The 27,462-nt window shown below is 48.3% G+C and overlaps 2 protein-coding genes across 9 annotated transcripts in view; one reads left to right on the top strand and one right to left on the bottom strand.

Annotated features, from left to right (window-relative positions):
* stim1b (stromal interaction molecule 1b) overlaps positions 1 to 14,165 on the top strand; it is a 28,185-nt gene extending 14,020 nt beyond the window's left edge. For 4 of the 8 annotated variants that reach the window (XM_048983248.1, XM_048983250.1, XM_048983247.1 and 1 more), the window contains exons 7-14: positions 1,479 to 1,656; positions 5,299 to 5,467; positions 5,913 to 6,080; positions 6,223 to 6,323; positions 6,499 to 6,737; positions 8,127 to 8,207; positions 10,356 to 10,737; positions 11,116 to 14,165. In XM_048983248.1, coding sequence (XP_048839205.1) covers positions 1,479 to 1,656; positions 5,299 to 5,467; positions 5,913 to 6,080; positions 6,223 to 6,323; positions 6,499 to 6,737; positions 8,127 to 8,207; positions 10,356 to 10,737; positions 11,116 to 11,632 — 1,835 coding nt within the window. In that variant the 3' untranslated portion in view covers positions 11,633 to 14,165. Of the gene's footprint in view, positions 1 to 1,478; positions 1,657 to 5,298; positions 5,468 to 5,912; positions 6,081 to 6,222; positions 6,324 to 6,498; positions 6,738 to 8,126; positions 8,208 to 10,355 lie in introns of all 8 variants that reach the window. The other 4 variants (XM_048983253.1, XM_048983251.1, XM_048983254.1 and 1 more) reach the window with 4 other exon arrangements.
* Positions 14,166 to 15,000: 835 nt separating this feature from the next.
* Positions 15,001 to 26,782, bottom strand: slc6a7 (solute carrier family 6 member 7). Its single transcript, XM_048984170.1, has 15 exons — positions 26,437 to 26,782; positions 24,884 to 25,121; positions 22,115 to 22,246; positions 21,530 to 21,678; positions 21,007 to 21,068; positions 20,393 to 20,531; positions 20,184 to 20,318; positions 19,966 to 20,069; positions 19,235 to 19,359; positions 18,756 to 18,868; positions 18,491 to 18,628; positions 18,223 to 18,322; positions 18,025 to 18,143; positions 17,018 to 17,191; positions 15,001 to 16,331 (listed from the first exon to the last, which is right to left on the bottom strand). Exons 1-15 carry the CDS (start codon positions 26,575 to 26,577, stop codon positions 16,167 to 16,169), a joined length of 2,034 nt encoding a protein of 677 aa, XP_048840127.1. The 5' UTR covers positions 26,578 to 26,782; the 3' UTR covers positions 15,001 to 16,166.
* Positions 26,783 to 27,462: the final 680 nt, after the last annotated feature.

Below are 27,462 nucleotides of genomic sequence, written 5' to 3'. Positions count from 1 at the left end.
TCTGTCCAAATACTTCCCTGTGTGCCTCTGAGACAGAGGCAGGTATTCAGACACTTGTAGAAGGGTTCCGATTGAGTTGTTTCCATGGAAACCTTTACAGGAGGACTCCTCGTGTTTCCTCTGGGCAGCTGTAAGTGATAGTTACGAGCAGAAGGCCAATCCCACAAACTTCACTGTGATGTGACTTCACTGAGTGCCCTCTGCATTAACCGTTTGCCCTAACGAAGGCCCTCACAGCAAGCTGGCGAGCTTCGAGCCCCTTAAAGCAGGGCAGTTTTTGCGTGCCGCTTACGAAATCACATCGCAAAAGTAATGAAAAGGAGGTGAGGATAACTTCTGATGATGAGCTGGGCGTTACCTTGCAGGCTGGGAATTTTGGGAAACGGTGAAAATGATATGGAGGTTGCACTCAAAACCAGAGTAATATGAGGAAGTGTCACCCTACTGTGGAATGCAGAGAGACACACCTCTGTCATATGATGCTTCATCATTTAAGGTTATTTCATTTCCTTGATTATTAAGTACAGCTTTGATTTGGAAGCAGCTTCATTGACTGAGATGTTGAGCCTGGAAAACACTGGGAGACCTGAACTGCATCCTTCATTCACATTTACTCAGAGTTGCACTTTGATTCACACTCTTTTCACTTCTCATAGAAAAGTAGCCTAAGCATTACTGCCAAATGACATAACAACAGATTCCTTCTTGGATAACTTCCCAAGCATGTTCCCCTTAATCCCTATGCAGCCTTGGATGATACAGACCTTTTTAACCATCCCGCTGATCGATTGCGCACAGCTGTGTAACACGGATTTATAGCCCTGTGGCTATAGATTAACCAGTGGCTGCAGACCATAGTTGATGGTTAACCGATTCCTGGCCCACTGCTCTCCTGGGGAACACGCAAGCACAGAAACCCCTGAAGTTTTACCCTGGAAGAGGCAGAATTCGGAATTGCCCAATCCCACCTAGCATTTCATTAATTGTGGATCTTCTACCCTTTCTCCAGTCATACTCGTTCAGTTGGTTGTCAAATGTGAGTCATCCATAAACAAGGGTCCATAGTGCCCACCTGAGGCAAGCATTCAGATCTCTGTCCCAGTCCATTAAGGTTTTCATCGCCTGTTCCTGAGTCAGCCTTTGAGCTCCGCCCTCAGAAGGAGGCGGCTGGAAGGGATCAAGGATTCTTTCTGACTTTGCTCATGTTTCTTTGGTGACGTATCTGCTCTCTCTCTCGCTCTGAATAGCAGGGCTGTTGGCTTATGGGGGAGTGGATGACAGAGAGAGACCCCCACCCAAGATGTCCGTCTAAGGGGCGGACCCGTAATACTGTACATCTGCTGTATTTTTTTCATCGATTTCTGCCAACGGGATGTCGTACAATTTTGGTACATTGGACAGCTGCTTGTCCAGTCATGCAGACACCGCCCCTCTTCACGGCTGACCTTTGATCTCCTTGTACCCTCATCCTCCTGCAGTGAACCCAGACAGCCACCTGAAGGACTTCATGCTGGTGGTGTCCATCGTCATCGGCGTGGGCGGCTGCTGGTTCGCCTATATCCAGAATCGCTACTCAAGGGAGCACATGAGCAAGATGATGAAGGATCTGGAGAGCCTGCAGAGGGCAGAGCAGAGCTTGCTTGACCTGCAGCAGAAGTGAGTGCACCTGCGCCCCCCTTAGGTGGCTTTACATGTTTTGTTCCCCTCATGTGAGATCTACACTTTTGTTCTGCTTTTTTTTTGCTTTATATTCACCTAAAGGCCCATTTAGGTATCCATAATGGGAGGACAATTGTGTTTTGAACACTGCCCCCCCCCTCCCATTATCCAACCTCATAATGAAGGAATCTTTTAATTGGGTTCTTCTGTACTCATACCCTCCTCCCTCTGGCTCACTGGAACGTTCCAGTGATCCACTTTCAGCCGGCAGGGAAGTAGCTCGCTTGTACACATGGGTACTTGGCAAAATGGTCCCTAAACTGTTAACCTTGGCCAGTATTGCATCAGTGTTGTCCTTGGCCGGGGACCCATGTGTCACTGCACTCCCCAAGCTGACAGCCACCCGCTGGGCCAGCATGACAGGGGGTGGGGCATGGCACTCAGGTGTCTGTCAGATTACCCCCCCCCCCCCCGACCCAGCACTTCATGGGATCACAAAGACCTGAGAGGCATTTCCTGTTCCTAATACCTCACTTGCTGGTCTGGCAGAGTCCCCTCAAGCCCTACCCAACTTTCCTAATTCCCGGCCCACCCCCACAGCTGTTGTAATTCACCCAGTGTCCATCCAGTTTTCCTGCTTCTGCCATGGCTGGTGGTGACATGTACTTTTCTCAGAGTGTGTTTGCTTTGCTTCTGATTAATGCTGACGTTAATGCTGATGGCCCTGGATTTCCCCGAAGGACCCAAAATGATGTCCCTCATAGTGCCCGATTCAATGACGGAACAGGGGACTACGGAACCCCTGCTATCTGCGTGTTAACACTTTCTATGTGACTGTGTGTGTAAGAGACTTGACTTCCCTTTATCCAAAAAGTCTTTGCGCAATGGCGGACATGCCTTTCAAGTTCGATGTGGACAGGAGAGTTACACGGACATATCTAATAGGTCCTTCCTGTCACACTGGCATCTTTACTGTCACTGTAGCTACAGGGGTCGCCCGCTCGTCTGTCACTAAGTTGCAAAAAAACTATGGCTGTAGTCACCGGATGCTGTTGTGACACTGAGGCCGAATAGGCCTTGGATCTCCTGGTGATTGGAAGGCCTTGGGTTTGTACAGCTGTGTGCCGTTCTGCTAAATGGACGGCCCTGTGCACATAGGCATGGCCTTTACTGCAAGGCAGCAGGTGGACGGCCTTATGCTTCAACCACGGAAAGAGGCCTTCACTGCAAGGCAGCAGGTGGACGGCCTTACGCTTCAACCACGGAAAGAGGCCTTCACTGCAAGGCAGCAGGTGGACGGCCTTACGCTTCAACCACGGAAAGAGGCCTTCACTGCAAGGCAACAGGTGGACGGCCTTATGCTTCAACCATGGATAGAAGGCGTTCACTGCAAGGCAGCAGGTGGATGGCCTTATGCTTCAACCACGGAAAGAGGCCTTCACTGCAAGGCAGCAGGTGGACGGCCTTACGCTTCAACCACGGAAAGAGGCCTTCACTGCAAGGCAGCAGGTGGACGGCCTTACGCTTCAACCACGGAAAGAGGCCTTCACTGCAAGGCAACAGGTGGACGGCCTTATGCTTCAACCATGGATAGAAGGCGTTCACTGCAAGGCAGCAGGTGGATGGCCTTATGCTTCAACCACGGAAAGAGGCCTTCACTGCAAGGCAGCAGGTGGACGGCCTTACGCTTCAACCACGGATAGAAGGCCTTCACCCATCTCACCTCAAGCTGTGGCAGGGGCCGACGGAAAGACAGGAAGTGACACGATGGCTTCCTCACTTCCTGTTAATGCACCAGTCGCTCAAAATTCAGCCACTAGCCTTTCATGTAACTACACCATGGTGGCGTCAGCCAGCATGAAGTCAGAAACAGAACGCTTAAACCGACAGGCAAAGCATAGATGTTGGACCAGATGGGACTGTTGTAAAAGGGTTACCAGGCAGCTGAGTGGGGATATGTTCACTTATTCAGACTGTGCTCCCCCTGCTGAGAAAGTAGTGGTACTGCATGTTCATTTTGTAATTTCCTAAATGCAGTGGTGCCTGCGGTTCACAAACACAATCCGTTCCAGGAAAGTGGTCGCAAACCAATTTGTACGCAATCCTAGCCCATTTTTCCCATAAGAAAGCATTGAAATTCGTTCACAAGCCCACCAAATAATATATATTTTTTAATTTCCTGGTTTTATAGTAAAAGCTTTAAAGAAAAACACAATATAGTGAGGCAATGGGGCAGACCGAGGCATCGCAGGAGCAGAGAGAGACATGGATACTTGCTTGCCGGGAAAATCATGGTCTTTATTGACAGTCCTTAAAAGGACCACAACAGGTTAAGGAATCTTTTCGTCGACCATATTTGGTATGCGAACCAATGCATTTTTTTCACAAAATTTTTGCTCATGAACCAAATTGCTAATAGGCCAGTGCGTCCGTGAGCAGCAGGCACCACCGTGTTGCCTTTCTAGTTTATTGTATCTTCTTGTGCCGTATCCTAAGGTGATGTGACTGCTCTGCTGCCCATGGGATTAGAACTCACAACATTGGGCACAGGTCCCTACACAGAGCCCCCTTTTTTTAATCTAAAGCTATTTAATTTCTTATCATCCTTGTATTCTGTACCACAATGTCTGCTGGGATTTGAGCTACCAACCTTAAGACTGAGTTTGCATTCATAACTCCTGCGCTACCTTGCTCTGCCCTGGTCTGTCTGTCCATCTCTGCAAGGGTGAAATGTCTCTGACTGTAACCTGAGGCAAAGCTCTGGTGGTTTAGAGCATTGATCCTGTCCTATCATCCTGAACGAGGCTGTGGAAGCTCATCCCTCTGCAAATACTGCTGTTTTCCATGCACTAATCCTCTGGGTCCTTGAGTCCCCCAAGTTCCTCATTCAGATTCTCCTCACCTGATCCCTTGTGTTTACGCTGATCTTGAACTCATCTGCTTCTTAAGCCCAGGATTGCTGACTTTTAATATCCACTTGAAGTTGCCAAGACATGTCTGCAGTTAGCAGTCCAGCCCCAAGCAGGCACATACACGCAGAGAACCATCACATGGGCAGAGTCTTTCACACAGTGGTGACAGGCAAACACATATGTATGTGGGGAGATGGGGACTCTCACATGCAACCATCGCACTCAGAAAATCCCATGGAAGTAGTTTCCTGTAGTGAGTTTTACAAATGAAGTAAGATTCTGCAGAGGTATTTATTCTTGCAGAAACACCCACCCATGCTTCTGCACGAATATTGAGAGTGGACTGTGATGTCACTTCCTGTGACAGGTCATATCCTGTTTTCTTGTATAGAATGACACGTCAGGTGCCAGCAGGATGTATTATTTGCAGAAACACCCACAGGAGCTCAGTAGAAACTTCCCACATACGATAAAGTTACAGTGGTTATTGGTGTTGGGAACATGAACAGTGCAGCATTGTGATGTGTGATATGCTGCAATTGGTGCTTTGATTCAGGGTATTTGTCAGCGTATCCATGGTGACGCATATATGCTAATGACATGCATCTGCGGTGCCGCTCGTGTGTAATGCCACCCTGTCGGATCTGCAATCTTCCATAAAAATGTATCATCAAAATGCAGGTGTTCTCTGCTCAGCAACTCGATCATGCTCTCTTACTGTCCCCAGACTACAGAGAGCACAGGAGGATCACCGCACAGTAGAGGTAGAGAAGGTAAACCTGGAGCAAAAGCTAAGGGAGACGGCGAAGCAGGAGGCCCAGCGGCTGAAGATGCTGCGGGAGGGAACGGAGAACGAACTGAGCCGACAGAAGTACGCCGAGGAGGAGCTGGAGCAGGTAGGGTTCCGAGTGTTTGGAGCGAGAGCCGCCGTTGGGGTAGAAGCGCGTCTGCTCACTGCTTCGAGGACAGCAGAGACCATGTAGAGGTGCACTGGCTGAATGTGCAGCGGTGTGTGTTTGCGCAGTTGGACTTTGTTGGGTTTTTACGTTAGCTCCACACGTGCTCATCGTGGGTCATTTGAAGCTCTGCTCATAGATTCCTGGGTGTCGTGTTCTCGTGGATCTCATCATGGGTTCCGCAGATGACATCTGGATCTCCTGAGTGCTGAGCTCTTTTTTGTTTTGTTAATGGTGACACTGAAGTCCACTGTTACGTGTCAGTCCTGCAAGGAATGTAATTGCGTATACATCTTCACCCACACAAACAGCATGGTGTGGATTTAAGGTTTCGCTAACATGTGTCCCGCTGTTTGATCTTGGACCCCTCTCCCCCCTTTCCTAGGTCCGCATGGCCCTGAAGAAGGCAGAGAAAGAGCTGGAGTCCAGGGGCAACTGGTCCCCGCCGGAGCCTCTCCAGAAATGGCTGCAGTTGACACATGAGGTGGAGGTGCAGTACTACAACATCAAGAAGCTGAACGCTGAACGCCAGCTGCTGGTGGCCAAGGAGGGGGTGAGCCCTGCTCTTCTGGGGGGCCACGTGGCCTGCAGTCTGTTTCGTCACAATGGGAGTTTCTGTTGCCTCCGAGGCCCAGGACTCGCACGTTCGTGCATATTCACGGGGAGGGGGCTCACGCACGGTCGTATTCCTCCAGGCTGAAAAGATCAAGAAGAAGAGGAACACGATCTTCGGGACGTTCAGCGTGGCGCACAGTTCCTCGCTGGACGACGTGGACCACAAGATCCTCACAGCTAAGTGAGTCCCTCCACCTCCGATCTGTCCTGGAGGCCTGACTTTGGATTCCTCTCTTCTTCCAACGTACCGCTCCCACCTCCTTCCCGCTCGTTCACATCCCATTGTCGTCTTCCTTTCCCCCCCTTCTCTCACTGTTCTAACACCCATTCTTGCTTCCTCTTCCCTCTCTCTTCAGACAGGCGCTCGGCGAGGTGACGGCAGCGCTGAGGGAGAAGCTCCATCGCTGGCAGCAGATCGAGCACCTGACCGGCTTCTCCATCGTGAGCAACCCCGGCCTGCCCTCGCTGGCCTCTGCACTTAACCTGGACCCCAGCTTCGTGGGTGGCACGGGGCGGGCCGTGCCATCACACCTCATAGTCTCCGACGATGTCGACGACATGGACGAGGACATCATTTCGCCTGGCACGCTGCAATGTAAGGGCCCATCCGAATCGGCAGAGGGGTGTGGGGCGGGAACACAGAGGCACCCCAGGGGCCTATTGGGAAAATCCAAAAAGCAGCCATCCTCAGAGAAATAGCACGCCCCGCGAACGTTAGAAGCGGCCTGCTGCCAGAGCATTCCCCCGGATAGAGAAGGCAGGCCAAAGCGCGAGAGGACTTCGGGTTTAAGGGGGCGCCCCAGCCGCTCTCATTTGGAATAAATCTTGTGATGTTAAATAAACAGAAATGCAGCACATCCTTGGTTTCCCCCCTCCCCTGTTCAGTTACAGGATGCCTTTCCTGAAATGCTGTGCCTTTTATGTCATCATTTGGCCTCCTGTGGTGTAAGTTGTATATGCTTCAGTTTCAGTGCCTGGGATCCTGTACTTTTGTTGTGTTTTCATCCACTTTGGAAATTAAAAAAAAAGAAAAAAACCTCAAACTTGAAACAAGTTTTGCAGTTTTGTATTTGTTGCGGTGTCGGTTGATCTTAATGTCGGTCCCAGGTGCCCCAGCGAGACCAAATGGCAAAGTAGTGTGTCTGTAATGCCACCTAGGCACAGTGCCCATTCACTCCGCATTCACTCGACTCCATTCTGGGTCACTTGCCTGGCCCAGTTCTGATTTTGGTGGTGCTGTTGGGGCCCCAGCGCCCCAGGGTCCCTAAGCCGCCTCACTCGTGTGCTCGATTCAGTTGGGGTGATGAGCAATGATTCGGTGACATGGGGCCCTTTGAGGCTGTGGCCTATGCCACGTTGGTCCATGAGGGCTCTGAGCTGGAAGCTGTCGTCGCTTATCTGGGCTGTGTCTGTCTCCGAAGGTAAGGCAGAAGAGACGACTTCTCCAGCCCCACTGAAAACCCGGGTTTTTCTCCCTCAGAGGTCCACGCTGGGGGTGGGATGGTGTTTTTCCCAGTCAACAGGAGGTCAGGATTGCTTCTGTAAAGCCTCCGTCCTCCATTGCTGCTGGAGTCACTCCAGGTGGACAAGCCATTCTAAAGATTCACCTGACATTTACCCATTAATTGCTTAATTCCTGTGTACTCGGATTCTTCCACGGCATATTAAGCTGAAGCAGATCCTCCTCCAACACAGTATCACAGATCAGTTTCTGAAGCTGGGATTCTCTGAAACCCGGTTGGCTGCTGGGGCTCTGTGATCGGCCTGTCGGAGAACCGGATTACAGCCGGTCCCCACGGTTTCGGAGTGGTGATCCCCAGAGAGTCGTAGGTGGAGTCAGATTTGCAGGCCTGCGCTGCTACAGTCTTTAAGCTGTGTGTCGGTTCATCATAATAACCACGGCCTCCCTCCCCCCCCCACCCCTTTCCGTCCACCTGTTCCTACCTTCCACGTGATTGGCCATCCTGGCCCCGTGACCCTCCAGACGCTGCCTGGCAGATGAACCGTCAAGTGAGCGACTTGTGGCCAGCGAGTGTCGACTTCTCCTCCCAATGGAAGCATTCCGGTTGGGTCCTTCCCCTCCCCGAATTTCTACCCTATTCTCTTACCAGTCGCCGTTTCTCCTAACTTCACGCGTTAACCTTCTTGTACTTTGTACTTTGCCTCTCCCTCTCCCAAATGTCGTCCTAGTGCAATGCCTCTGCTCGCCTACGAATGCATTTCTCCGCAAAGGGGGTGGGTGGGCGAGGTGCTTTAGGTTGAGGTGATGTTTATGTTTTCTGTAAGCTGAGATGAAAGCTTCCCTGTGAGGAGCTGTTTAATGACCTTTGACTTTTTTTTTTCTTCCTTTCACAGCTGTTAATCGCTTCATCTTTTTCTGCATCCACATATCACTCAATGTGTCTGTTGTTACTCATCCATACGTCAACCAGGTTTAGCACTAAGCTAACTTAGCACTGTTATCTCTGACAATTCTTAATAATTCCATAGGTGGAAGAAGAATATGGTATAAGCTTCCACTGTGGTGTGGGGCTCTGCGGGTTAGGACTGCCTCTGATCAGAAGGTGGCTGGTTCAGATCCTATTGGCTGGCAGAGAACGTGCATCATCTTTTGACCCTTGAGTGTTAACCATGAAAGATGCTGAGGAGGTTCCCAGATAAGTGGCTGACTGCACTCAGACCCCAAGCTTCTTTCCTACATGGACATACGTCTTATGGAAGAGCATGATGGGATATGCGAAAACTAACAATTCCTACATACCTGTACTTGTAGAAATGCTGAATCAAATGTCATTATTGTTGACTGTTTATCCTCGGATTGGCTGCTATAACCAACAAATCATCACCTGCCTTCAAAAAACTTGGACTGAATGTTTCTGCCTGTAGAACGTAGGCACTAGAATTATGACTCGGAACCTTCAAACACAACTTGAACAGTCTGTAGTTTAAGACTTTTCGGCAAACCGATAACTTGTGGCGCTTTTCCACTGACACACAGGAACCAGGCCGTACCCAACCTGTACCAGAAAGAGACGAGCGAGGTTCCAGCTTGTTTCGATTCTCCACTGAAGGGTCGGCTCGGTAGAGGCCTTTCCGAGTTTGGAGAACAACAGTGACACACAGGCAAAGAGAGAAGCACCAAAGAGGGTTGGGTACAGCTCGCATACTTAACAGTGGGAAACGTTCTCCTCACGGTTCAGCTCGGGTACGGCTCGGTTCTCCGTGGAAAAGCGGCATAAGAGAACCTTCATCCTTCCAATATTCATGATAGCTAATGCACTTCTCTTCTGTTCAGCAGGACTTCAAAAGGGCTATTTTGCTCCACAAAGACTTCAGTTTGACAGCCTGTGAAGAGAGATCTTCAGGCTCTTTAGTACAAGCAACTGTAAAATGTCATTCCTTGAATATCTTGAAAGAACTAGAACGTAGCCACCATGAGGCATGGGGTGTCCGTGGGGGTTGTAAAAGTCACATTGTTTTCTCTCAACTGGCTACTTCACATCCCCCCCACCAATGCTTACAGGCAGCTGGTGGGGGTTGAGATGATTTTGTTACGTACAACTTGCGCTGCATAATGAATGCTCCCTACTAGGTGGGAGAGGCAGAAATCAAGGCATATTGAGGCTCTTAAATCTGGAAATTACCAAATTAAGATAAAGATCTCACAAAAGCAGCGTCTCGCAGCACTGCAGTCCTTTTCCAAACAACTGCCACAGGTCACCTTAAGGGCATTACAAAACCCTGTCTGCTTGAGGGTTTGTTTGTTTTAATTGCTGGCATAAATCGAATGAGCAAGCTTAGATTAAGATAAACTTTATGGACCCCAGGGGGAAAATTCTTGAAAAAGAATTCCAGGGAGGAGAAAGACTTTAGAGTTGTTCACCCAGAATGTATGTCCCTCACCAGGATCCATTTCCACGGCAGTTTTGACAGTGCTGCTCTTTCATGTAGATGAGATTGTCATTCAAACCTGATTGGCTGAGAGTCCTCACTGCTCAGAGCCACCTGCCTCTTTCTCCGCTTTCATCCGCCCACTGTGCTTCCCACACTTCCTCTTCTCCTCCCTTCCCTCGCGTCCTCGCTGGCCTGGCGGCACTTTAACGCGGCGGTGAGAGCAGACACCGTGATATCGGGTCCGTGTGCGTGCGTGAGCAGGTCCCCAGAGCCCGGCCACTGTGTAACCATGTGCGTATGTGTGCTCTTATGCCCACAGCTCCCAGTATGATGTCGCTGCGGCAGCGCCACCTGGACCTCCAGCTGGGGGCGAGCTCACAGAGGTTTGTAGAGGGTGGCTCTGCGGCAGGGCAGCAGGAGGATGGTGGCTGTGCCGCCGGTTCCCGCCGGACGCACTCGCGACCCTGGACCTGGGGGGCGCGCAGGCACTCCATGGGACACCTCGAGTTCCGCCCCCCATCCCCACTCTCCTCGTCGGTCTCCCACCCGTCGATTATCTGCCCCTCTCCTCTTCCATCTCCTCCCCCTCGATCTTCTGCTCAGCATCCTTCCTGCACTCCCGGTCACATCTCTCATTTCCTGCCATGCGGCCTCCCGCCTGCAGATGGCGATGCTCTGCGGTCTAGGCAGTCCAGTTGTGGGTAAAGCCTCAGTTCCCTTCTCTCCATGGGTGCAGGCCTCTGCTTGTGTGTGGATGGAGGGTTTTCCTGGTTAGATGTATTATTTTCTTAACCCCACTAAATCACAAATTTGACATTGCGCTTCTATGATTTTTGCTAATTGGCTAATTCATTTCCTTTCTGTATTTATCTGCAACCTGCTAACCCTTCACCCCTCCCCCTCCACACCCACTGCTTGGTTGAAACTGCTTAGAGTTCCCTGGGTTCGTGCCCAGCCTTGTGGGTCTCCCGCCCTGCCAGATGTGTCCTTGGTCCTTGCCAGACTAAGGCCTCGCAAGCTTGAATCTCTATAGCAAAAGCTGCGCCTCCTTATGTTAATTACCTCTCTCATGCTTGCAGGGAGCTGAACCGATCCGATTCGGACTCCTCCCTGTGCTTGACTAAGGCCACCGAGCAGCAGCGCCTGACAGCGTCCTACGGCTCCAAGGGTCACCCCCTGCGTGGTACGTCCCAGACACACCCCTCTCATGGCCACACCCCCAATGGAGGGAGCCGCCCAATCCCGGAGGGTGAGGCCTGGTTGGAGGGTGATGCTGACGGCCCACTGATGATGAAGAGGGTTTATGGTGGCATGGAGAAGTCTGCCAGCCTCGGGGAGATCAGCAGCGGTGTGACGCGACTCTCGTCCTCCGAGTCCTCCCGCTCGCTCACCCCCGCATCCACTGATCCAGACACGCCCTCCCCCATTGCTGGGCAGATTGGTATTATCGGGGGCAGGGCAGGGAGCCGCACACCTCAGTTCTCCTCCAAGAAGAGCCCCCTAGAGGAGGACAGCGGTTCTACAGGGGAGGAGACGGACTCCAGTGGCAACCGCAAGAAACATACATTCAAGATCTTCAAGAAGCAGAGAAAGTAAGAAGAGCCTAAATGACCTTCCTAAAAAGGGGCGCGTGGACTTTAGGGCTATGTTCTGTTTCCATATGATCTCTCTGGTTACAGAGTTTCAGAGCTGAAAGATCCTTCATCGCTGTGAACCTGTGAGAGCGATTCACTGTTTAATGATGTTTTTGTTTTAGGGGGGTGGAGGGGTTGCATTTATTTGTCATGAGCTAAGAATTGCACTGGGATGGGGGGAGGATTCCGATGCATATTTATCCTGCGGGCAACAATGCCAACGTCCAGGAGGGATTTACGGTGCCTGGCTGCCGCTCCGGCTTCACCGGATCTTCGTCGTCGTTTGGTTTCCTCTTCGCACGTGTCTGCTGTCGTCCAGCCGTCGATGTGGCTCCTTGAACGTCTCCTTCGCTAATCTCAGCTAAGCTGCTCAGCATGTGCTAAATGCAAGGATTTCCTTCTTTTCTAATGGCTTTCACCCCCCCACCCCCATTCAAGCAGGAGTTGAGCAGCCTGACCCAGAAGAAGGAGGAACATCAGAATACCTGTGTTAGAAAAATGAAAAAGGGCTGAATGACATTTAGCACGTTCCACTGAGCCAGCGCTGGACCGTGACTTTGATCATGAAGTGTGTATACACACACACACACACACACACACACACACACACAATAACAGGCAATCGAGTTACTGGATGCTGCAAATAAAACAAACAGATGGTTTTGTCCCTCTGGACGAAATAAAACATTGCTATTACCTCCTGAGTGTCTAACGCAGCTCCACTCATGGGAGATGGGCTTCAGTCATCCCTCTACTCTTGCATCATCTATGCATGTCTGACAAAAAAAAAAAATCTTGGAGACATTCAGACTGGTATACTGTGTCAGGAAATCTGGGAAAAAACTTTTAAAATTTCTTTTGACCATCAAAAAACCTGTCAGTATGACATTAAGTATATGGAATTTAAACATTTTATAATGTATTTATTGTCAAATATCTTGTTTTTTAATGTATATATTGTGTTATAGTTGCTTATAAAGTGTTAAAATATAATGCAGCTTAAGTGAAATCCAAAATAATATATGCATTTTTCATATTTCCATCCAGTTTAAAAAGAAAATAAAAAATCTTGTATATGTCTCCAAATGAACGTTTTGAAATAGCAGTTACATCACTGCATCTATTCATTAGGAGGTCATTTAATGCTGGGCTTTTAAGAACAACTATTATTGTCATAAATGTGAGTTTAAAGGCTCATGAATCGTCAGCAAATGTTTAAGATTTCAGGAGCTCAGAACAAAAAGGAATGTCGGAGCCGAAATAAATCGGAATATGTTCCTCCCCACCCTTAAAGCTGATTGGCTCAAATCAGAATACTTTTCTCCCCATTCTTATAGCTGATTGGCTCAAATCAGAATACTTTTTTCCTCATCCACGAAGCTGACTGGGTCAATGCAGTGTGTCATTGGCAGTCTGGTCTTGTAACTGTCCCCTCTTTTCTCTATCCTGGGGGCCCAATGGGAAGTGGCACCTTGGTGCTTCTGTCATCTTGTATCTCCTGAATGTCATTCAGCAGTGCCTCTAGCGGTGAGCTTGGATGAGGTCATGAAGCGTGGCATGTTTTTCTAGAGCCCTGATTTCACCTTCTTCACCCGTTGCCGTGGTGTCAGGGTAGGAGGCCTGTCACCTGACAATTCTGAGCCCAATGTGTAGACTGGGTCCTGCTCCTGCCCCCATCTTAAACCCTGGGGTTTCACCTCCACTGTGCACCTCTCCACCACTGTGGAACCACTTCTGTGTTTGTCCTTCACAACTTCGGCCACCGGATGCCTGGAACTCACCCACAGTACAACACTGGACATTCAGCACGGTTCCTCAAAAATGGGGTGGTGCTGATGACCAAAGAATCTGAGCTTCTGACTTTGACCCGATTCCTTTCTGGACATCAGCAGCGGTGCAGTGCGGCCAGTTTTGTGAGCTCTGTGAGATGCTTTGCAAAAAGGCAATTAGCAGGAAACGAGTGTCAGATCATGGCGTGAGATTGATAAATGTTAAATCCAAAGAGGCCAGTAATCGTATTGTTATTGTGCCTTTGGAGTTGGACGAGTTCCCCTGGACAACATATCTGGGTGACGTCTTTGCTGTCGTCTTGGGTTGCCACGCTGGGAAGTCATTTTTTTTGTTTGTTTTTGTAAAACTATGTTTAAGGTTGCCAGTTTCTAATCTGTCTCGAAACATATTTTTTGCACGGAGAAGCTTTAAACGGCTAACACTGTCAGGCGGCTTTCGCCCGGCTCTGTCTGAATTGTGTCGTTCTGTGTTTTGATGCATGTTCCCTGAAGCAGAGCCGGAACAAAGGCTGGAGGAGGGAGGTCATGCTTTGTATCAGACTCCTTTGCTCCAGCCCAGACATGCCTTCCTCCCTGCCTGCTACCTCCCTTTTTTCTGCTTCTGAAAGCACTCTGCCTTTGTATGAAATGCATCTCTGGTCATGTTTTGGACTCTCTGTTGTTTAACAGACCCCTGCATGAGAGCAATAAATTATTTTGAACAAACATTCCTCTCTCTTTCTTTGCCTGCACTGGACGCCGGTTCTTGGGTCTGGTTGAACACTGCTAACACTGTAATAAACTGCATTTGATTACTGGTGTGGGGTTGGGACATTCACACAAATTCTTTAGTGGGGAAGATGGCCCTTCAGGTCAAGCAGGTGACATGTCACATGATCCAGGCCTGCTGCAGGACCTGGAGATCCTTAGAGCAGCATTTCTCAATCCGGTCCTCGGGGACCACCGCACTGCACATTTTTACTTTCATCCAGCACACCTGTATCAGACAGTTAGTGTTTTTGATTCTCCCATTTGGGTGTTCTGAGAGCTGGGAGGGAGCAAAAATGTGGACTGAGTGGAGAAACACTGCCATAGAGCAGAGGGCCTCAATATTTACCCTGCTAGACAATCCTGTGTTTAACTAGGCATCCCCCCCCCCGTGCCAGCTGGGAAACGAAACAGCGACCAGCATTCTCCCATGGCGATGGAGGTGATGAATATGAAAGCCCAGCCTCACAAAAGCCCCGTACGGCCCCCATCCCCGTTACCATGGTGTTCGGGAGCCTCTGTTTCGTTGACCGTGTCTCACAGCATCCTGGTTCAGTGGAACTTCGAACATCTATAAACTGTATATTTCAGAACGTCAACATTCTTTGCAAAAACATTCCACGCGATGCGGAGACCTATTCCTGGACGTGTCGAACTTCACATGCTTCTAAACAGATGTGTGAGGGCTTGTATTCTTTCACGGTGGCCCGGTAAGACACAAACACACACCGCACTGCTGCCGCCACCGGCGGCAGCTTCTTACACTGTTTTGGCAAAAACAAACAGGTATCCATTCAATATAAACGGAAGTTCCTTTATTTAGACTTGGATATATGCTGATGTTGTTTTTCCTTGATCTTTTTAGTAAAAACAAAACCAAGGTGGCCACACGACTGGGTGGAGGAAGGTGCAGAGACTCCTGGCCGCATGCTAATGCGCTTACGCTGCCCCCCTGTGACCATTCCAAGGCACTGCAGGCCACAGCTGGCCGTTGCTTCTCCTCATGAGAACTTACATCCTGTTGCTGGTTCCCTGCCAACAGTGAAGTAACAATGTAGCAAAATGATCTATATGACTGTATCGAGTTCTATCCCTCCATCCTTATACTTACACACTAGAGCATCAAAGTGACTCAGAATTCGCAAAACACTTTCCACCAAGAGGAAGAGGGAAATCAGAGAGACATCAGCAAACCACAAAGCATCATTTAACTGAAAGTTGTAGCACGTTTAGATTGAACAGACATCTAGAGCAGTGTTCCCAACCCAGTTCTCTGACATCCCCAGACAGTCAACATTTTTGCTCTCTCTCAGCTCTCAGCCAATCAGGAACACCGAATACCTGATATGGGCGTGCTGGGAGCTGTCAGGCAGCAAAAATGTGGATTGTCTGGGGGGGTTGGGAAACACTTTTATAGGTCTGTGTCCCTTCATATTCTACAATAACTGAACAAGTTGGCAGCAACAATTTCATTCAGCCACACAGGTATACAAAGGGCATTTAAAATGAGATCTTTTAAATATTTATATACAAAATAATTAAAACTAGATTTATTACAGTAATAAAACTGTCCCACAGGCACAAGATAGTCATCTTTCGGGTATCGTTTGCATATTTTGTGCGTTTGCATGTGACACACCATAGTAAATTCAACAGATTCAATCTGTTGCTCCTAGCGAATAAAAATACAAAATAAAAAAATGATGTGTGAGGTAACTTCCCATGCACCATCCCCGGGGGCTTCTGAAGCTGTTGGACCCGTCCTGGAAGCTCAACTTCAGCCTCCAGCAAGATGCACACGGCCGCTCGAGGAAGCAGGGAACTGCGGTGTGTCTCCACAGAGACGTAGGTGCCGCAAGTCATCCTCCTCAGCCTAGCCCTTTCTGGCCGTGCTTCTGCCCTCCGGCCACATGGAGGCGCTCTTCAGGAAGAGAAGGGGAGGGCAGAGGGGGGAGCAGCTCACTCCTCGCTGGCGTTGTCCCAGGTCATAGCGGTAAAGTCTGACTCCGTCAGGTTGACTGTGAAAGGCGCTTCTACCCTCTCGGGCTCGACTCGCTCGCCTGAGGTGCCCTGCAGGTTGCTGACTCGCCAGGAGTTGAGCGGGCGTATAGCGTTCATGTACCTCTGAGGGGACAGACACACACAGACACACACACACACACACACACACACACACACACACAAACACACACACACACACACAAAGACAGAAAGCACGAAGTCAGCCCAGGCAGTCCAAACTTTCAACATTCTCTTTCCTCATGTTTCTATGGTTACAGCTCTCTGCTGTCCAGACAACAAACCCAGATCACAGTTACAACAATATTCAAGTAATTCCTGTTAGCTTAGCGGGGACAGCCTCCTCCCTCCCATCCTCCAAAATTTATTTTTTTTGCTCTTGCCAGACATCACTTCACAACAGTGGAATATCCTCTGTTCATTTATTGAACATACTTCTCAGAGGATTCCCACAAAAGCAACCCTATGTCCCATTTTCATATAATATTTATTTAATGTTAGGTTGCTTGTGCGTAGATATATGTATGAATATATGTCTGTACGTACGCACACCAATGGCCAAAACTGAGGAAACACTTCCAGTTCTTAAAGATTACAGAACTTTATTCCAGTTACTCCAGTTACTAATTTAATCATCCAGCATATGATATTTGCAAACATTCTTTAATTGTTTCTAAACATTATGGCCAATATCACGTAGTAAAGTTTAAAGCGTAATGCCAACCATGCTAGATGTTTACACAATACTGCCCACTGGTGTTTGTTATATTCCTTGTTCCTTGATCACTTACATCTCTCAGGGTGCCGGACTCCTTGCTCATAGCCACGATGGCCCAGATGGGGATTTGCAGGCAGCAGGTAGTCGCCATGCACACGCCCAGGGCCTTGCCCCAGAAGGGGTAGACGTAGGTGCCGTACTGGAGCGGGGTATTGTACATCTCCATGAAGATGTAGGTCAGGATGAACTGTAAATGAGCCAGGATGGAGCCCAGAGGGTGTGAATCGGCAGTCCGTCAGTTCGGCACACGGGCATCACACAGTGATGGGGGTGCCAGGCATTCAGCACTAATACTATACGTGCGGGAAATCTCGCCGCTCACCGTGTTCCAGGAACCGGGAAAAAATCAGATCTGATTTTGTGACTCAGTCCTATCACCTGACATTCAGCTTACACTGCGAAATGTATTTCAACCAACTAATAACAAGATACAGTATCATGTTTCCCAAAGAGTAGGTTGGTGTGCTTAGGTTAGGACTCTGTGCCCGTGATCAGGTGGTCACCAGATCGAAACTCGTGTTCTGTAGAGTGATTTAACCATCGGGCCTCTGAGAAAGGCCTTGTTCATCCCCAATGGTTCAAGTGATTGTGTGACCATTTTCTCAAATATGTATGTCATTTTGGGCAAAAGCATTTGTTAAATACATGAAATGTAACTGAACGAATGGGAACATAGTGGTTATCTATTAGGGTTAAAATTTTAGATTGCCTTAAACGATTTATCCAAGCTAAATTTCTCCAGTAAAAACAATGCAATCTATGGTAAACATGTCACCAGCTAGGGTTGCAAAGGGCAGAAATTTAGGGAAACTTTCCATTTCATGGGAAGTTAAGCTGGGGAATTTTGGAAATATTCCAAGTTGAAAACTTTCCATAGGACTTAATGGGAATATACAGAAATTAATGGGAAAATTCACTGAAGTTTGCAACCTTACCTGTAATAACCCCCATCCCAACCCACCCTACTAATTACCAACATCACAGTTTGGGGTCTATCGCCTATAGCTTGGCCATACTCACCAATAAGAGGAAAGGGGTGATGAACACCCAGCATGCCTTGAAGTAGAGCAGCAACTTGGTGCACCAGGGAGGACAGCGGCAGATCATGTCGATGATGTCGGAGCAGAACTGGTTCACGCCTGGGGGCACGGCACACACACGTGAGTGTCTCACTCAGAAAAAAGTGGGCCAGTTGAGGACAGGCCACTGAAGACCCACCGTAGAAGAAGGATATGCCGATGCACATGAAGAGCGTGATGATGATGAGGCCGAAGCTGGTGCTGAATGAGTCGATCAGGGTGAACCAGTAGATGCCACCCTGGAGAGGCCGGTAGGGTTAGGTCATGTGAGATGGTCGCATACACATCACATGCACGCCACGTGCACTGCAAATGCACGCCACGTGCACTGCAAATGCACGCCACGTGCACTGCAAATGCACGCCACATGCACTGCACATGCACTGCACATGGGGGGCTTCACTCACGTCTGTAATCAGCAGCAGCCCCATCAGGTAGAAGGCAAAGCAGAGGGCAGCCAGAAACAGCACCTTGTACTTCATGTTGCGTCTTAGCTCGGGAAACTCGTCCAGCACGGCGGTGGTGATGCCCTCCATGTTACCGAACTGCAGGGGGCAGCAGTGAGCAGGGAGCTGTCACTAAGCAGGAAGTCCATGAAACACTGGGCAGGCTCTTCACAATGTAAAGGATGCTTCAATACTTTCTTGGAGACGTTAAACAATATAACTTTACCAGAGTGTCCACCCCAAGCATAAATAACATCAGGAAGAAGAGGATGGCCCAAAAGACAGAACCAGGAAGTAGAGCAAGGGCTTCTGGGTAAGCGACAAAGGCAAGGCCCGGACCTGCAAGGATAACGGATAGATGAAGAGAGGAATCTCACACTGTGACCTTCTGATGACAAAGCACACTATCGACAGAGCCTCCTCTTAGTACTGATCTGCTATGAAAATGCTTAGTCTTTTCATAAATATGTGCAAATTGTATTGTATATTTTCATAGATTTGTGTTGTGAAATGTTATTTTTAACTGAAACCTTTTTAAATAAAAAAATTGGTTGTCTGCTTTAATCTTCCTGCCTGTTTAATCTGATGTTATAACTTTCTAAAATGAGCGACATCTCCTTACAACTCAGAAACTATAAAAATCCCGAAGCACACAAAGAAGCACAGGTGTGTGCGGCGGCCCCCGGGAGACCCCGCCCCCGTTACCTGAGTCCGCCACCTCTCCCACGGGCACGCCCTTGCGCCAGGCCATGTGACCCAGGATGGAGAAGATGGCAAAACCCGCAAAGAAGCTGGTGGCACAGTTACCTATGGTGATGACCAGCGTGTCCCTAGAGTGCAGAGAGCCGCCCTCGTCAAACTCTGAGATTTCGCAGGCAAACGCTGGACAATATTGGCGCTATCACCATTACCAGCATGACATATATGAAAGCAATACACCTGCATATTATAACTGGGACCGTTCAAGCATCTTGTTTAATGGCACTAAAATCCCTTCCTGAGAATTGAACACACAACCAGCAATCATTTATTCATGTGTGTGCAAAAGTCTTAGGCAGTCAAAAGAAAATCTTTAAAGCTGGGTAGTGAGCGCACATTTATGCAGAACAAAAAACACAGTTTAGCATTAGAACATATGCAAATATTAACTTAATTATTTTAGAAAAAAGTCAGAGATACTGATTAGCTATATGAGGAGTATTATTGGTCGAGTCAAAAAGTAAATGTATTGGATGGTTGTGGTGAATATTGAGGTGATTTTAGCAGAAGTTCTGAAATGGCTGAGGTGACAGACTCTGACAGGCATAATGTCATAGTTTTACACCAACGTGAAGATCATTAAGGAACATTTCCTTCTGCCGTCTCAGACTTCTGCACAGTACTGTTCATATGTGCATTAAATAACCCGACGTAGCGTTACCCTGCCTCCCACTCACCTGATGACGTTGTTGTCGAACTTGTTGTAGGACGCCATGGACAGCAGACCCCCAACTCCAATGCCAAGCGAGTAGAAGATCTGCGATGCAGCGTCATTCCACACCTGTCCCAGAGTTGAGACATCAACAGCAAAGCAGACATCTCATCGGGTCTGGCCCCACCATCGCATACGTGCGTGACGAGATCACAGGCTGCTGACCACCAAGGGCCGCCATACCTGTGCACTAGCCAGACGGTCCCAGTCGGGGGTGAGGTAGAAAGCCACGCCCTGCAGGGAGCCTTCCAGGGTGGCCCCTCTGATGATCAGCACGATCAGCACAAAGTACGGAAACGTGGCCGTCACGTACACCACCTGGGGGCGGTGTGGAGTCAGAATCGCTGCCAGTTAAAACATATCACTGGGGGGGGGAGGGGGGTCCTGCTCACCTTCCCTGAACTGTGGATGCCCTTCAGCATGCAGAAGAAGATAATGAGCCAAGCAGCAAACAGGCAGATGGCCAGCTGCCACCTCACGGGGCCTGGGTCTTGTAGTCCAGAACTGTGGACCACGCCCAGCACCTGCTCACTAAAAACAAGGCCATGTGGACCACACAAGGGTGGGAGGGGGAAGAGGAAGTCGACAATGACACAGGGTAACAGGAAACTACAGCAAACCTCTGCCTGCATCACCCCACGAACATAAATACAACAGAGATACGCCTATTGGTATGTATAAGGCCAAGGAATACCTCCCTGCTCCATCAGTACGCTGATGTGGAGGCTTCTCAAGTCCTTACTGGCCGGAGTAACATTCCACATATGTTCACAACTCCAAGTGAGAAGCAGTGGAATATGATATCATCTCTCTTCCTTTACGTGAATAGATATCTCTTCCGCTTAGACACTTTCATCACCTTTCCACATGTGCCGAATCCCAGCTGACTACTGCAGTAGGTGGTTTGGAAAGCGGACACCCCCTCCACCAGAAGGGTGTGGTTTTAAGGCCCAAAGGGGAGAAAGTTGTTGGGTAAAGGTACTCAATATGAAGCATGCTTACTCACTTCCAGAACACCTCTGTCGGGCTGAGAGGCCTGCCACCAGTTGAATTTGCCACGGTGACATTCTGTCAGGGGGATAAGGGGGTGTCAGCATTATTGTTCAAACAGCAATTGATTCACTAAAGTAAAAGTACTGAACTACACCAGCCTGTAGGGTAAAGAGGAAGGACGCCATACCCCTTATACTAACGTCACTGCTATGTCTTCATGATGAGAATATCATGTAAATCGATATGGTTCCTCCAACATAGATGGTATCAGGTGTGCATGAAAATCTTCAGCACATGGTAACTCCTCTCCAAACAACCTCCCCACACCTGACGAAAATGGTGATTTCATTTCACTAAGTCCCGCTGAGACATGAATGTGAGCATTTATTTTGAAGGAGTGCTTATCCGATTAGAGAGAAAGTATAGAGAGTGGATCATTTGTTCAACAATGAGCTGCTGAAGGGTGGGGCGGGAAGTGCTGAGCCTCTCTGGTTAGGGGGTGGTACACTGGTGGTTTGGTTAGGGGGCAGCCTTACCCCGCAGAGTGCTGCATTGCTGGCTGCTTCACAGGACCAGGGCAGAGGGCTCTGGAAGGAGTTGCCCAGGTAGAGGAAAGTCCAGGCAATGATGACGTTGTAGTAGAGGCAGACCAACGTGGAGACGCACAGCATACCGATGCCGATGCCTGAAAAGCATGGCGAGGGATTAGTAACCTTAGAGGGTAGGACCATGAGGCTCGACAGCCACATCTCAGGATCTCAGGAGATCAGCACTGATTCCCACGAGATCGAGGCCCCAGTGCCGTACAGCTCTGCTGAAGTTAACCTGCACTGCGTCCCGAGTAAGACTGAAGATTATGATAGATAAACATTTGGTTACGAAACTAAGTAGCATCAACAATGATATGTGACAGTAATCATTATTATTATTATTATTATTATTATTATTATTGGACACACAAGTATAGAAAATGAATGGATGAATTATTGCTGTTGTTGTTATTCATTAATAATAATTAATTTATTTCTAAGTAATAATTAATCAAGTCAACGTAAAGGAGTGATGAATAATTTCAAAGGCAGTGGGTGACGCGACCCGTGTGCATGTGACGGTGGGCTGACCTTTCAGTAGGGGGCAGCACTTCCACACGGTGATGGGTCCGGCCGCCCCGTACTGGCCCAGGCTGAGCTCCATGAGGAAGAGGGGCACCCCGGTGAACAGCAGCATGATGAAGTACGGGATGAGGAATACACCTGTCCACAGCGCAGAATCCCAAGTTAAGCATCTCACAGGCCCTTTCTCCTGCCCAAATCTGTGGGGGGGGGGGGGGGGGTTCCCCCGGAAGGCTAACCTTCATGGCTGTGCCCGGCACTATTTCGTACCTTGAGGAATAATAGCTGAACAAAAAAAGAACCTGATTGGTCGGATCTCTTGCCACGACTCCAGGGATTGACGTCATAGCTGCGGCAGAATTAGCTTCAATCAGCAAGCACTGCCACGCAGTCACATTCTCAAATCCGTGATCCGTAACATAATGGCGTGAGTAAGAACGCACTGAGCTCCCTCGCCCTCTGAGTCCTGCCATCGCAGGCCCGAAATGCGGGGCCTGCCAGGACAGGCAAACAGATTCCTTCAGCGCGACGTCGCTATTGCCCTAGCAAACCAGGCCGTGATGTGGCAGTGTAACGAAAAGTACAGGGTTGGACTGCTGGGGGGGGCTTTGCTTCGTGTTTTGGTTCATGTTCCACTAAACTAAGGGGTGCGTGGAGAATGTGGGCAACAGCTAACCAGCAGAAAGGCTCTGACAGCCTGACATTGACCAAAAACATAACAGCACTGACACTCATGTGTGCCGGCCCTTTAAGAAACCCGCCCGTCTGTGTCAGAGGTACAAATGCTCGCACTGTACAATGCATCTAGAATGTCCAGACGGGGAGGGGCGCGGGGAGGGGGGGGGCAGCGAAACTTCAACACTGACATCCGACTTCATTGTTCAACCCTGTGCCACAGCGAAACAATAGCTACATGAAATGAGACGTCACACTGCTAAAAATAAAAATCAGACTTCATTAGAAATTAGGATTTTTTTATTTTAATTTAACCACGTTAAATCCAGAGCAGCAGAAGGGTGACTCCACTGAGAAAAGGTCCATGTGGATGAGCAATGCTTAAGCTCTCGGACAGTTCTATTACACCACAGTACTGTAATGAATGAAATGCCGTTTAAGTTATGTGTCGGATAACAGCGGTTGCCGAGACTCTGCACATGTAAGGTTTATGTGATTTATTTCCACCCAGTGACCCTGACCGAGAGGTGAGGCGAGGAGACCCCCTCCCATCATTTCCTGGGAAGTCATTACTCACATCTACTGTCAAAAACAGTAATAATCACGACAGGCTTTTATGAGTTTTCATATGTAACATTTGTAATATGGATATATGAAAGAGTCTTTAAACTAGCGGAGCTAATATGTACTAGAGCATAATAAATGTTAATAAAAACTCTTCCTTCATTTCCATGGGCAAAACCCTGATCCCAACAATGAGAGCCTTAACCCCCACCCAGCCTTAACCCCCACCCAGCCTTAACCCCCCCCCCCCCCAGCCCTAACCTTAACTATAAGTATACAAGTAACCAAACAAAATACAAAACTTTTGGCATTTTTTCGTTTTTTTGATTGTAATCACAGATTTTAATAAAACTGAGTATCTCCTTGTAGGGAACGAAAAAATTGGTCCCCACAATGTGAAAATAACAGGTTTCTATCACATTGTGGGGACATTTGGTCTGTGCACACAGTTAGTCTGAAGTTATGCTACAAACGCAGCACTAGTTCCCCCGATCCACCTGTAAGCTGAATTCCAGTATGAGGCTGAAAATCTGCCTCGGGATTTACATATTTTCCAGTCTCCTGCAAGCCGTCTTTCTTCCCCATTGGTCTGTCCCCGCATACCAGAGGCAGAAAAGTGTGTGTTTCACAGCAGCCACCACCTTTACTGGCTCAGGCGGGGGGGGGGGGGGGGGAGAGACCTTGAGAAACCTGCCGGGAGAATAACTCAGTTTCCAAGACAACGGAGTATTGCCATCTGAAAACAAAGGGATCTTTCTGCTGCCTGGCTGCGTCCCCTATTACGATTTTGCTAACTGCCACAACAGAGGCAACAGCTGATAGCCAAACTCCAGTCATATATAAAAGGACAGTATCTGTTCTCCTGCATTTAAATCAGCGCTGATGTGATTTATTACCACTGCTATCTGTTTCTACCCTAAAGCTGTTTTCACTCCCTTCTTGTGATTTATTTCATGCTCTCAGTATCAAGCAAATATGTATATGTATGGCTGATGCATATTCTGTATCATGTACAAGGGCAATACTGTGGTTCAGTGGGCAGCATCTTTGTCTCACACCACCAGGTTGTGGGTTCAGATCCTTCTGCCGTGTGTGTGCGCCCTCTGAGTACTCCGGTGGCCTCCCACAAACATTCAGCTAGGCTAATTGGTGCCTGTATATCATACATTACTTTGTCATTTTTATAGGTTTTTTTTTGGCTAAAATGCCATCATGAGTGTATCTGATACATTCTGATTACCAGGTGATGATCCGCTCGAAATCAGCTGACACAAGCTGTTATCAGCACCATTGGTTCCTGATTTTCGTGTCATAATATTTGTTCAATTACTGAAATACTGTATTAGATATTACAGACTGTGCATTTAGGCCCATATAAAAGCATCGTTTGAGTGACTGCAAATATAACAGCCACTGGCCTCATATTTTAAATGCTTCAATTCCCTGTATCATGCTTTTTGCATCGTATCTCTAAGAATAAATAAATTTATCACATCGTAAAATAAATGAATGATTAATCAGTTATTCCCCATCACTTACCTCCGCCATTTCGGTAGCAGAGGTAGGGAAACCTCCAGACATTGGCCAAACCCACGCAGTAGCCGATGCAGGAAAGAAGAAACTCGTATTTGCCCCCCCACTGGTCACGTTGTGGAGGGGATTCGCCTGGTGGGGTTGGGGACGGAGCCCGGGAAGAGGGGGCGGAGCTGAACTGGGGCTGGGACGTGGGGTCAGCGACGTCACGCATGAGCGTCTGCCCATTCAGCTGCACGGGGCTCTAGGCGTAGAAAGCAACATGCGTGAGCCCAAGGGGGTGTTGTTCGGGTGTCGACATTTTTATTTCTCCACTGGGACACGCCTACTGCTTAGGAAAAAACGAAGTGTCAGACACGCAGAGGTAAAAAATTAGATGTGTCTTTGTGGATCAGACTGGGGGATGGTAGTTGTGCAGCCTTAAAGGATAACACATATGATACAACAAGATCTTCATTAAAAAAAAAAAGATATCATTAACACAGTTCATGAAAAAAGAGCTTATAATGTTACACAACTGTGGGAAATATTTTGAAAATATTCTCTATATATACAGAAATGAAATATGATAACGCATATACTGGCTGTAATATCCATGCGTGCACGTCCGACGTTTGTTAGGGTAGGGGGGTAGTTCCAAATTTGCTACAATGTTTCCCGCCCGTGCCAAAAAAAACCACATATCCCGAGGGGTGTAGGAAGAAGCCTGGGATGCCTCACCCCGTATAATAGGGCAGGAACTTTACGAGACCTGCGGGGGGCGATACTGAGCCGAAAATGTTCTGCCGATAGCCCTTTTCTGTACAACAATAGTGCCCCCTCCCTTATTATAACACAGACCATCCTGGTTTCAAGTCCAGATACCAAAGCATAGCTCTTGCTGTTGCTCGTCAGTTCTACCATTTTTTGTCACTATTCACCGCCCGCAAAGCATACAGATGACACAATAACACATCCGTGAAGAAATGAGGAACAGGTGAGAGGAACAAAAATACACAATGATGAGACGCGTGTTATTAGGTCGGGCGGTATGCATTGCAGTAAAAGTTAAACGTTTAAACATGAAATGTAAAACCCATAGTATAACACGAGACTGAGAACAGACTACAGTTCCAAGGGCGCCGGTGCGTAATGAAGCGGTTTCGCAAGTTTCACGTTAAAATACTATACAGACGAGCATATGCCTTTTAGATAGTAACTTCTGTTGAACAGTCGAATACAGCAATAATACTTGCGAGAATAAAAGTAATAATGATAGGCTTAATTAATAATAAATACTACATAATCCTAATACAAAAGAATACCAGCCTGTGCGCGCAAATACCCAAAACGAATGAAAAGTTAACTTCTCGCGCTGAACTCTAATGCACATTCTTCAAAGCACCGCTATTGATCTAAACCGGAATGAAGAAATACAGGTTTTGTTTTCTCCTGATAAACTAGACGCCGGACTGTTCTTGGAAAAAGGCGATGCTGCGAAGACTGCGCCCTGTGCGTGATGGTTTCCATTTTGTCACAATGGCATACTTCAGTGCTGTCACTTCTGTATTTGAGCTTACCCCCGGCCATGGTCGCGGTGTTGTTGTCCCGGCCAAGCCTTCTCCAGGTGCCCCCTTCGGCTCCCCGTTAAGCATCTCCTCCGGGGACCGATCGGATCGCTTTTTCGGAGGATCGTCCCGCTGATCCGCTAAAAGTTTCATAAGAGACGCTGTTTCGGACTGGAACCCACGTCCAGTACGTCTGTGACACAGCCCGCGCGCAAATTATATCAATGCCCTTTAAAACACATCCGAAGTTGCGGTACAAATGGTTGGAGCTGGAAGCCGGTTGTAAGCAGGTTTGTCTGCAGGAACAGGGAAGTTTAGGGATACACCTCCTTTTGAGTGACTGCAAAAGAGGGCGCACCTCTAAGCAGGTAAGCCACACCCCTGCTGTTCATGCTCTCGCTCCCATATAATAAAAAAGAGTCCCTTATGTTTAACAGCTTATTAATTTGGAAAAACCAAAAGCTTCCGTTTTATTATTGCCTAAGGCGGGGATGACTATTGGTCAAAGCTGCTTTTAGTTTATTTCCTGTTTTGATTACATTTGAAAGAGTGGTAAAATTTATACCATTCAAATTATATTTCACAGGACAGTAATTATTTTTCTTTTTTTTTTTTACAGAATGGTCATTACTCGGACCAAGGCCACTGTCACGAGGCAGAGACCTCGCGTGAGGGTTTTGGTGCCGTGGGTTGCCTAGGGGCTCGCGCACACGTTCCCCTTCGCGTTCCGAGGTGTCGCCACGGCTTCTGTAACCGCGCGACTGCAGAGCAGGAAACCATGGAGCTGCAGCGGCGGAAATGACAGTCTGTGCCGCCCTGGGCGCGCCCCTTTCGGAAGAGCCAAGCCTAGTCGGCCGAGGTCTCTATGATTATGCTAAAAGGTCCAAACAGGCGTAAGGGATGAGAGAAATGGGAAGGCTGCTTTAGCTTACTCATGAGCAGTATGTACATGTTTCTTGTACGTTTTTAATTCCCCTGTTATTCAGCGTTTATCGGAATCACCCATCAGCTCAGGAGACATCTTAAATTCACAAAGGT

This window comes from Brienomyrus brachyistius, chromosome 18, assembly GCF_023856365.1.
Source record: "Brienomyrus brachyistius isolate T26 chromosome 18, BBRACH_0.4, whole genome shotgun sequence".
Taxonomy (NCBI): Eukaryota; Metazoa; Chordata; class Actinopteri; order Osteoglossiformes; family Mormyridae; genus Brienomyrus; species Brienomyrus brachyistius.
Note: the sequence above shows the minus strand (reverse complement) of the source record. Positions and strands in the feature narration are given on the sequence as shown.

Coding starts and splice junctions, on each gene's coding strand:
- slc6a7 (XM_048984170.1), bottom strand. CDS start 26,577: ATGAAACTTTTAGCGGATCAGCGGGACGATCCTCCGAAAAAGCGATCC. Junction 20,532..21,006: donor CCGACAGAGGTGTTCTGGAA/GTGAGTAAGCAT, acceptor CCTTGTTTTTAG/TGAGCAGGTGCTGGGCGTGG. Junction 16,332..17,017: donor AGTCCGGCACCCTGAGAGAT/GTAAGTGATCAA, acceptor CTGTCCCCTCAG/AGGTACATGAACGCTATACG.